The 11547-nt window shown below is 44.4% G+C and overlaps 2 protein-coding genes across 2 annotated transcripts in view; one reads left to right on the top strand and one right to left on the bottom strand.

The window, feature by feature from the left end:
* Positions 1–6195: 6195 nt before the first annotated feature.
* T265_12092 (hypothetical protein) overlaps positions 6196–11547 on the top strand; it is a gene marked incomplete at both ends in the record, with an annotated part of 8602 nt that continues 3250 nt past the window's right edge. The window contains 4 exons of the mRNA XM_009179051.1: positions 6196–6335; positions 6631–6749; positions 8343–8489; positions 9198–9307. Coding sequence (XP_009177315.1) covers positions 6196–6335; positions 6631–6749; positions 8343–8489; positions 9198–9307 — 516 coding nt within the window. The remainder of the gene's footprint in view (positions 6336–6630; positions 6750–8342; positions 8490–9197; positions 9308–11547) is intronic.
* The window catches only part of T265_12091 (hypothetical protein), a gene marked incomplete at both ends in the record, with an annotated part of 17031 nt that continues 12519 nt past the window's right edge, over positions 7036–11547 (bottom strand). Inside the window, 2 exons of the mRNA XM_009179050.1 lie at positions 7036–7099; positions 9845–10093. Of these exons, the coding sequence (XP_009177314.1) occupies positions 7036–7099; positions 9845–10093 (313 nt within the window). The remainder of the gene's footprint in view (positions 7100–9844; positions 10094–11547) is intronic.

The raw sequence follows: 11547 nt of genomic DNA, 5'->3' as shown, positions 1-11547 counted from the left end.
GTTACAAACAAGCCTTGGATCAGTGACATTCTCATGGGGTTATTATCGATTCAACGGCAAGGCAGTTCACAACATTCTCACTTCCACATTTAACACAAAAGTTTGAAGATCAGAAGGCTAAAATAGTGCCCGAGGCGGGAAGTTACGACAGTGCACCACTGCACAGATGGGAAACCGAGTGACGGCACCGTTTTGAATCAACCGACTACCAAAAAGCAACTTTCGTTTGGTCCATCGAAGATCCCTCTGACCAACTGATAGAGGGGACATCTGTCAGACAGGGTGTTCAACCAGTCTCTCCATAGTGAGCCAACCCTATTCTAGCATTCTTATTCATTTTACAGGAAAATAAATATACCAGATCGGTTGAAACCATTGGAGTTGGTTCGTTGATCAAGTGCCTTCGTAACATGAAGAGACCGAGTCGGTGGTGAATAATATCCCGAATGGCAGTTGCAACTGCCATTGAAGAATATCATCAGTATGTGGTGCAATAACTTTGCGACGTCGACTGAAATTCTTGAACTCTGCCACAGCCTCGGTCTTAGTTACCAAACAGCGAGTAGGCTGTATGTCACATTGGACACGAGACGAATGTCAGTTTCTAGGAAATCGGTGAACAGTTCAGCAGTATTTTTGACAGTGTAGGACAGAATTACCATCCAGTGAAGCTGAAGGCATTGTTGGACTTCTGGTATATTCAACTTCAATAGTGCTGGTGTTGTGAGGAGATATAAGATTTGGGGGCTATAACCTGTCTGAATGCGAAATCACCAAAGTGATGCACAGTCTCTCATGCCTGTCGGAAGCTCACGGGTTTGAGACTCTTCACTGGAATTTTGCCAAACACCTACTGGTGGCGTTTGCTAATAGAGAGCTGGGACAAATCTAAAGCGATTCTCGGCTTTTTAGTGAAGACTGACTCCACTGTCAACATTAACACACTGGTGGGTGCAACTCACTGTTTTTTCGTCATGCAGTCTTGCGGAATTATCGCTTTTCTGCGTGTCGCCAACACATTTAGGGACGTCGTCGAGATTATCCTCTTGGTATATATTGGTATTCCAGATGTAGAAGTACAAAGTATCAAAACAACCATTGTTTGTGGTCTCGAAGACAAATGCGCCAAATTAAGCGATGCGTTGTACTAGAACTAACTGCTGAAGATCATGCCACCATAAAGCGGTAGAACTGAGACGGATTTGGTGAATGAACGATGCTGACTGACGAAACAACCGTCAGATGACTGCGGCACGTCTAGAAGATCCCGGAAACACGAACTTCAAATTCAGTGTTTTCTTCGGCACAGCATCTACACGCTGCCTGATTTGGTTGGTCTATTGGATTGCAAATTGAACCAATAGTGTTTCAGTGTGAACCAGCCTGCTTAGACAGATCAAGAACCAGCTGTTGCACGCAATTCACGCACAGCTTTAAGATGGACATCGGGTAAAGGGGACGGAGAGAAAGAGAGCTTGGCGGAATTTAGAATGAAGCGTTTTCCATAGTACCTATTAAATACAGTGCCTTACAACGAATAGCAGTATAATGGGAGTACACTGTGGATACATAGCTCTCAGGTTGTCAGTACCCACTAACCGGTCTCGTTTGTGAACGGCAGCCAGAGTTTATCTGAATTGATTGCACCCTGATTGCACTCAGAGTGAGAGCAGTGATGAAACAAGGATGAATTACATTGTAGTAACTTAAAGGGTGACCTTTCTGGTGCGGTCTGCTAAAGCATTCCAGTGAGTGGTTCTGACCTACTCTGTAGTTCTCCGTGAGAGTGACCATGAGCGACCAGGATAAGCCTTTTCGGTGTGAAGAGTCATGCTGGCAGGATTTCCGTCCATGGTTAAACCAGTGAACGTACTGACTGAAACATTTCCGTCTTCGGTTAAACCAGTGAACGTACTGACTGAAACCGGATTTATCAGTCTGCCTATTAAAGGTAGCGAAGAAAACGGAAGGACGTAACTAGTCAGTGAGTGAACCACCCATGTGTGGCACAGGCGAAAGCTAATCACTCGAGATATTTTAACAGAGTACTCTGAGTACGTCAAGCGGAGCATGGGTTCCCAATCAGTGTACATTTATTAAAATTTTTCTGTCTTCACATGCAAAACCCTCCGAACACCAGCATGTGGGGAACACTTGGTTTCTAAAACTGGACTTCAGACCGTTTTACGATTACGGTGTGATAAACATGTTCACCTCATTAACTCACCTGCTTGAAACTACCAATGGATAGCGAAATGCACTCATTCTCCCAAGAAGGGCGAAACCGATCGTGGGCTATCGAAGAAATTTCAGCAACCTTATGAGTAGTGTATTACGTCTAAACATATGTCCGTTTAGTTACACTGTTTTATCAGTTCACAGGTGGATGCGGTGGTATACGTACGGATATCCATCTTCAGCAAAGGTGGTACTATTCCACATGAAATTGCTCCTTGGGTCAGCCTTGTACCCGAATTTCCATCAATCTTATGTGGCATTTGAACTTTTGAACATTTGTTACTTGGAAACTGACTTTTTCATCGTCTGGAATTCAACAGAACTTCAACCAATGATATAATAAGTTAAATGACCAAGCAGTCAGCCGATAGGGTTTTCTATGGAATCGGGGAGCAAAGAAGGATGAAAACGGTGTCGAATAGAGCGTGTGACAAAAGAACTAGTGACCATGGCTGACGTGAAGTTTCATTGACTTCAATGAGTAGAATTAAGTGGAGACTGGCACAGCATAACTTAATCAAGAACCAAGATCAAGAGGTGAGACAACATCTAAAGACTCGGTGAAGGTGGGAGGCCCTTATCATTAATGGAGAAAGTGACAACGCGAACCTTCCATGGGTTCCAAAAGAACATCTAGTCACTTTATGTGGAGGTGGGGAAGTCCGGGACAGAGGTGTAGGCAGTCCATGGCCGCGGGGAGTCTTCAGAATCCCAAAAAATGTCGGCATAATTTGGACCACCAAAGATTGGGACAACGAGAAGGCTTTGGTGTACAGGGCCAGTGCGGGGAGTCTTCAGAATCCCAAAAAAAGTCGGCATAACATGGGCCACCAAAGGTTGGGACAACAAGAAGGCTTTGGTGTACAGGGCCAACAGGAACGATTATGACCTTACGAATGCCAGAATTAGTTGAAGGCAGAGAATACTTACAGCCAATTTTAGGGACTTGCTGTGTCTGACCAGCAAATCGCTCCTACCTGAAATTGCCTGTATCCCGAACAAAATTACCTTCAGGTTGTACTTTGAGGCTCCGAGTATACAGAGCCTTCCCCGTCTTTGATCGAGCAGAAAATGTGGCTTCTAATGTTCCTGTGACCCAACAGTAGATATGTTCAACCCGCATGGTAATTCTCGTAATGCATCATTTAAAGCGTCTACCTACCCGTTCCACTGACCCTCACTTGGTCAACAAAGCCCAAAACTCAACTCCAAGAATGTCGAGAATATTGTACTTTTCTGTGGAAGTCTTGTGCGGCAAATATACGAGTCGTTTCAACTGACAGTATCTCTCTCTCTCTGTCTGGAAAAGAATGCAGGAGAGAGTCAGTCACGTACTGCATACTTGCTGGTTCTCGAAGCCCATGAATGCGAAGCGGGTGTGCATGATAGGATTACCTCGCGTCTTAGATTATTTTTGGCTGTTGATCCATTGATATACTAACCAGTTTTGCATGAATCATTTGAGTGAAAAAATCGGGCATCAGAAATCATTGTTAATTCCTGTGAATCAACAGTGATCTGGGGGTATTTTTCCTACTCGTTCCGACCACACATGGGTGGCGTCACTTTTACGCCCTTTTGCTTCCTTGTTGCTCGCTCCCCGGGTTTTCGTTCCTGTCCAAGATTTGTCTAGCCCTCAGTTAATAATGTCGAGATCCTCTCACCTGTCCGTCTTTGCTTACAATTTCGTGTTAACTTTGTCTATTTTTGAGTGTCAGCTGTGCTTCAGATGGTGATGACATATGTGCCTACTCATTACGATTATTCATATACCTCTACAAATTACTGAAGTGATGTAGATCTCGCTCCACTGATATGTCACTTGTCTACAGCATTGTTTCTTACTTCCATGATTCCTGTCGTGTCAGCTGCATTGAAATACCCAATTAATGGACATCATTTTAAGGAAGGCATGATGCTCGGGGCTTGGTGTTAAAAGCAAGACTTGCTTGTGCAGGAACCGGCGCGGACAATGCTAAATGGCGACAGGTGGCGTCTTATGGACACATACGAGTTGATTCAAATAAAAACAAAAGGGGTGTTCCGGCCAGCGTTGCGCGTACAGCGAGTAGTTAATGGAACGCAATGCGGAGACAGTGTCGATTAAACAGCTTTACAGCAGAGACTGGCTTCAGTTCGAAATGTGAAACCTACTCACAACCTATAGACAATACAGTATGGCTGACTTGTAACGCTCAGCAGGGACAAAATGAACCTTCCAAACGTATCTAGTGGATAGCTATTTGCCGAAAAGTATCGTAAGGTATCTGTCAATAACTGGCGATCCACACCAAGTGTCCACTGTGTATATCTGGCGCGTGTTCACACGCACCTGAAGTCACCGTCATTCAACACACGTTTCAAAATCTTCCTTTGTATAACTCTCTGCTCAACAACATTTGTATCCGTTACTTCAGTGCCCCGAGTTGAAATTTTTACACCATTTTAAGTCATTTCAAGCTGTGAATCGATATTTTTGAATTCTCAAAGTACTACCTTGGTATTCATTGTCTATCGATTTTATTACGCTAAGTAGCACAAATTCGTTGGCGAAAGAGTTGGATTTTATATGGTGTCAACAAAGATGCCCACGCACTCCACTTTTGTTTATTTTCGTTATTGATGAGAGGCAAGCACTCGAAAGTTTCTCAGATCCCAAAGAACAGATCAACCCGAACGAGAACCTTGTGGATCTGGAATACACAGACGACCTTGTTCCCAAGTTTGAATGCAGTAGCATCAAGCATTGCTGGAAAAGCTGATCAAGGTCATCCAGTCCATTGGGATACGTTTGCGCTCACAAAGTGCAAAGTCGTACTGCGAGATGTAGTCTTTGAATATGCTTCTGAGAATCCAAGGGGTGACATTGGAAGTTGTCGAACACCATACGGATCTCAGAAGTTGCAATCGCACTGACAGTAGTATAACGGACAACGTGAACGCACAGATCTAAGAGACCAGAATTGTTTTTGTAGAATTGAATCACTTGTGCTATCAAAAAGACGTATCAACGGAGCTCATTACTGGGCCGCGTGTTACGCATGCCAAGCTAATGTCTACTGAGACTGGCGTGCCTCGATCGGAGTGACGTGACGGAAACATAGAGGCACACACAGTAAGGTGTTGCGAAACATTGGGTGTAGTCGGTGCTGTTCGCCTTCCAGGATGGGGTCCACCTGTCCCTAATTCTGTCTGGTTGGTCACAGTGAACGATATGGCGGCTAACCGATCTCAGTAACATTCATACTGTCCGTTTCTGTCCAAATTCCCTGATTGAGCGTTGGGTATTTGTTTTATGTAAGGTATATGTCCCGCGCCTAGTCTTAATTCTTTCTTCTTTGTATTGCGAAGCTTTATTCACATAAATCGATACGATTGGTGTACATTTTACCTCTGAGAACTAGTTCAAACCAGCTTTGTCATACTATGGCTGGACTATCTCGAGCTCAAAAGGATTACGCAGAGTTTGAAAGCAAACCATATGAAAATTATTCAAAAACAAACACGTTAGTCACATAAGAGTGGAGGGTGGCTAGAAAAGAAATAATCTCGATGCAGAAACGTTCGTCATTTCAGTCGAGTTTTACACCCCACAATCGAATAACACTACTTGCCCCCTGGTCGAACTGTGTTGCTGAATGTAACNATTTGGTGCCGGTTCGAATCGATCATAAGAGATTCGAATAACAGATTACCACTCAAGTCTAGCTCTGACCTCATGACTGGTGATTGATTTAATTTCTTAGTGTATCGATTAAATGTGAGCATTGCCAAGGCCCGTACCAGCCTACTGGAACAGGCAATCAAGCGTCGTTCGAGCGTTTCAGTGCGAACCGATTAATCAATAGGATGGCCCATGTTTGCTAAATCTTAGTCCCTCTTCTTACCCGTTTTATTTCATCCTCCTTTGTATCGTAGGACTTTTTTCAAGTTACTCGACACGGTTTCAGGTCACCAATGCTCACATCAGATGTTGCTGTCAATAACGATGTTGATGCAGTGGTTGGCAAACGTCTGAGTCATTATCATCATCAGAAATTTTCCTCCTATCCTGATGGTGCGACCTTGAAAACACCCTCTGAGCATACGCAGTACAAGTAAGACCCCAAGTATGTAATCTTCTATGGCTCTCAACTGCAGTGCTAGACACAACACTATGCTTACACACCCGGTATCATTCACATGTTTAGCAATCCCGTTAAGCAGACTTTCAGGCATGAAAATGTCCACTACCCATGTCTGGTCTGGTCATTAGAATAGGAAACCGATCGCTGACATGTTTATATTCTCAGTTCTGTAGAATTCGGTAAGGTAGGAGATTTTGTTCAGTCATTTTCCAATAAATCTTGTGTGTGTTCTGACTAATCTTTCTTTATCTGTTAACCTTTGCAGGCGAGCCACCGTCACCACCATGGTTGATCGTTACAGCGACTGTCACTTGCTTTTGCCTGTGCCTGCTTGCAACATCCTATCAGACCGCACCAAATTGTCCACTTTCTGGGTCACTAACAGTGAGTCGACAGTAATCGATGTGGCAGTTCATGTCTAGCTAATCGAGCCAGAGACTCATGGTGTGTGAGGCTGTAGTGTGAGGTGTCAGGAGGTCAGCGGTATTCGACGTTCGCCAGGATGTACCGATATAGAGGTTGGTATTACTGAATCCGCACGGCACCACAAAACGCATTCGCACAGGTCGGGTGACACAGGAGAGAAGACCGGAGCTTGGCAACAATACACGTGTATTCAACCGAAACCGGAACAGGAAGTGTCATGGGGTAAAAAATAGGTCAAGGTCACTCAGGGGGTGTACAAGCGGGCTACTCCCTCCTGTCCGGGGCTCGTGGTGGCTCGTCCATGGTACCTGCAATAGGGAGAGAGAGCGGGAGGGGCACACACATTAGGTGATACATTAAACACCTGCAAGCATGTACAGTCCAGCCTCAACCGTGTTACAGAGCGGCAGTTTAATTGTGGCGGTAGGTGAGGTAAGGGTGGCATTGCGGGGGCTGCAACAGTCACTTTTTATGACAGGTTACAGGGGAAAATGGTGCATGATAACAAATAAAGTCAGGACATTATATGCCTTGGTCACTATGGTCTGCCCCATTCAATCTCCAAATTGTTCGCGTCGGCGGGAAAATTCCAATCCTCACTTGTTTAAATCATCTCTTCATCGCAGTCATCGTTTTGTACCAAGAAATGACTGATTCTATAGACTTTCCCACATTTGAGGATTTTCCTCGATGTTAGCCGGAGGTCGATGGATCATCTCAGAGATCGGAGAGACTAGTAAGCTCTGATCACGAGATCAGGACGTATATCGAAAATCGCAAACAAATTCCTCCCAGAGTGAAGCACTCTTCTGAGGAATCCTTCTGTTGCAGGAAGTTCAGTCACAATACCGCGTGAAAGTCAGGACAACTATGAATGACTGCTGCATTGGTGATCATGGATCGTCAAAATTCGAACAAGTGGTGTTAAAACAGTAATCACAATCTTCGTAACCGAAGCGAGTTTGCTGTTTACAGGTACATTCGGGAGGGGAAACGTGATGATTGATACTCCCAAACAAACTCAAACTGTAGCTTCAGTGGACAGTTCATCGCGTTGCAATTAAACCAATAAAAACGCCCGAATAAAGATACCAGGATGCTTGTGTTCAGTGGTACCGTTTTGAACGCTTTTGTCTGTTACAAACCAAGTTACGGCCCCTTTCCGTACCCAGACGCGGTTTGTCCAAACTTCATTTATGCTGTGGACATACATCGATGTCAAAAACGTCGGATAAAGTTCTGAAAGTTACCGACGGACCACCATGACCAAGGCGATTTGGCAAAAGGAGTCTGAGAATAAAATCTCCTACGGAATCATATGAGGCACTGTCCCATCGATCACTTCAAACGCATGTTTGCGAGGCGTTTCCTGCTTTCACTAGAGTTAGCTGTGATTTCTAGCTGTATTAAATTCAGTCTCCTACTCGCTCGAAGGAATCGTTTCAGCAGTCAGGTATTGATCGTCTTGTGGAATAAACGAGAATCATGCGGAAGTTGCCCTTGTTTGGGGGGTTTCGTACCGATATCTGTCTTTTTATCGATCTTGTCTAGGTTTAATCGACGACTTATTTCTCCATCTCTCTTCGGCTTTGATTACAGTCATCCACATGGCGACAGCCGCAGCTGGTTTGACTTCCAGCCCGACAAATGAAAGTACGGCACACAGATTCGTGTTGGGTATACAGCAGACGTATTCATGTAGGTGGTGGAAAGTCATTCTATATGATATAAGGTGAGCCAGAATGTATGATCAGGCGATCATTTGAAGGCAACAAGTCCCTCGGCTGTATGGAGAAACTCAGAATTTCGTTGCGTGGCATTTATTGCAGATAAAGGTTTGTGCCGTCCCGCGATACAATAGGGTGACTATCCGATGAGATCCTCTGGCTGGAATTGTGATAGATGTCGGGAAGCCATCGTACGTAGAGGCATAATTCAGTTATCACAAAAGACAGGACACTGTAAACAGCGCTACGATGAGTATTCTACGTCACATTTTTATAAGATTTCCTTTCCGCTCTCACTCTACGAGGAGATAATTTTCCCTCCAGAGAACGACCACCATTTCGGCCAGCTTAAGCAAATGAAAAAAATCCATATTTCCAGTGCTACTATGACAGTTTCGAATGGCGTGTGTTACGAAGCACATCTCAGCGAGCAACAGGTTTCCAGACTGTTCCAAACCTGCCAATCCAACTGAGCTGGCATTATAAAAGTTCAAGGTGCATTGTATCGATACGACTGGAAAACACCCCCCCGCCCACCACAATGCTTAGTTTCGGGCTTGGAAAAGTGATGTTAGATCACGTACTCTATTAAGTAACCAAAACTATCGCTTCCACGTGATGGTTTCTCTTCAAAAAGTAAAATAGCACTTTGCTAAATTCACTATAAAAAACTGTTCAGCAGTAACACTTTTCCGGTGGCTAGTTGTTATGCCGCCCGAAGGAGGTATTAGGGCTTGGATACTGCAAGGTTGCCCAAGCCTAGACAGGGGAAGTCGAAAGACAGGTTGGGTTCGAATTACGGCCCTTCGCGGTCAGTAAATCCGCGCTCTAACCACTTGAACCATTCGTTAACTTTGTGATTGGTTTTTCGTTTGTGACTAGTGTCCACACTACCTTCGAAGTCTGGTTCACACCAGCTTTGTCAACTTATGGCTAGGCTATCTCGAGCCTAGTGGGATTACGCAAAGCTTGAGAATAAACCATATGGAAATTGTTCAGGAACAAGCACGTTAATCACATAAGAGTGGAGGGTGGCTAGAAAAGAAATAATCTCAATGCAGAAACGTTCGCCATCGATTGAACAATACTACTTTCCTCTGGTCGAAATGTTTTGGTGTCGTTTCGAATCGATCACAAGAGATTCGAATAACAGATTACCACTCAAGTCTAGCTCTGACCTAATGACTGGTGATCGATTCCATTTCACGGCGAATCGATTAAATGCGAGCATTGCCTCAGCCACGTACTAGCGTACTGGGACGGCCAGTCAAGGCTCGTCCGAGCATTTCAGTGCGAATCGACTAATCAATAGGATAGCTCACGTACCGATTTTGACGGAGCGGGGTGGTGGAGAGATCAAGTGAGCGGTTGAGCGAATAAGTTCGCTTTGGGGTGCACGTGTCATCGCCCGTGGTGGGGTGGTCCGACATAGCGGAGCTCAGTTTATCGCTTGATTGTACTTGCATTCGATTGGTCAGTTTGGTGGGTGAACGCTGCTCTGAAGAAAACGGGCCCATCCAACGAACTTCACATATCAGACGAACATCACAGCCAGCTGGTGAAGACGTGCACTGACTGACGCAAGCAGATCAGTCTAAAATTTTACTGAACGACAATCCAGTTTCACTGCTATCGTTTTGTCTCATACGTTTGCGACAAGCAATTTTCCAATGGACTCAAATTGCTTTTGGTCGACACCTAGGAGACAAAATCCCAGTCCCTTTCACGTGCACACTAATGATGGCAACCTATCCTCACAAACACCTGGACTGATTCGAGCTACTGCATCCGGTAAGCACATCTGTTACTCGTAGCGTACTTCGATTACCCTGATTTGTGCTGTTTCTAGTCTGAAAACGTGGGTGTTCAGACTGATGTAGGCTTACTTTAGGATGAATGCCATTTTGCGCGAGTTTTTTTGTCAGCCTTCTTCCCTCCGGTTGGTCTAAGAGTCGTAGTTACGGAGATACTACCCGCAATACTTAGCGTAGTCCGTTTGATTTGCGATTACCAGAAAAGTCGGTTGGTACCATAAGATTCTCAGGAAATCGGATCCCTCTAGAGGTATTTTTCGAGTTGTCATTAGCAGAGCTCATCAGATTGAACGAGTCCCATAATATTGACGGTCTCGTGCCTACGCAAAAACTTATGGCTCAGCTGAAATTCAACAGTGATCTATCTATCCATCAACGAAATCCTCATTATGAAGTTAAAGTTAAGCCGATAATTTTGTTCCCGTTTCACAACCTGAATTATTTTAGAAATACGTAGATGAAATGTTGAAGAGTCGTAATCGGAATGCAGCGAAAGGTGAAGTTGAGCTATGAAAAGTAGATTTTTGTAATTGGTGGGAAAACACAACTTTGCAACGCCTATTAATTAGTTGGATTGTGAACCCGATAATCACACGGTGTATGAATCTAGTTGACATTGCTTTTAGAACACCTTTCCATTCTATCGAGCAATTCTCTCACTGAAAGCGGTATATTTATAAGGCTCAGCCAGACTGACCATTTCCTTCATAATAGGGATAATCAACCTGAATTAGAGGAACCGAACAGTTAGTTGACCATCTTCATAGTGTCTTCGATCCATTTTGCATGATGTTCCGTGTCCACCAGCTGATTGGCATAGATGTAAAATCTGAGGTGAGTGCGAAACTTGGTTTCAACTAACTGATGACTACTGATAAGGTGCCTGAGCGTGTTGACCGAATGGCCTGATAATGATTTCTATAGGAATGCCTCATAAATCTTAGCAGGGCTGAAAGGTCTCAGGTGACTGGGGTTTACAGGCTAAAAGTATGAGGATATATAGAGAGCAGCATATATCAAATACCTCTCTTCATCCCAAACAGTTGTAAGTACGCATTGATGGTACAAAATGTTATGCCTAAAGTTCCTCGTTTTTCTCAGTCATTTGTGTTGCAGTCTCCTAGGTATAGTACAGAGTCCCTGGCAAAGCGAGGGACAATGGAGTGCAAAGCCACTGTCTACACTCAACACGGTGTACCTCTCCCCCCCCCCCCC

This window comes from Opisthorchis viverrini, assembly GCF_000715545.1.
Source record: "Opisthorchis viverrini unplaced genomic scaffold opera_v5_804, whole genome shotgun sequence".
Classification (NCBI taxonomy): domain Eukaryota; kingdom Metazoa; phylum Platyhelminthes; class Trematoda; order Opisthorchiida; family Opisthorchiidae; genus Opisthorchis; species Opisthorchis viverrini.
This window is presented reverse-complemented; position numbering and strand designations above follow the sequence as displayed.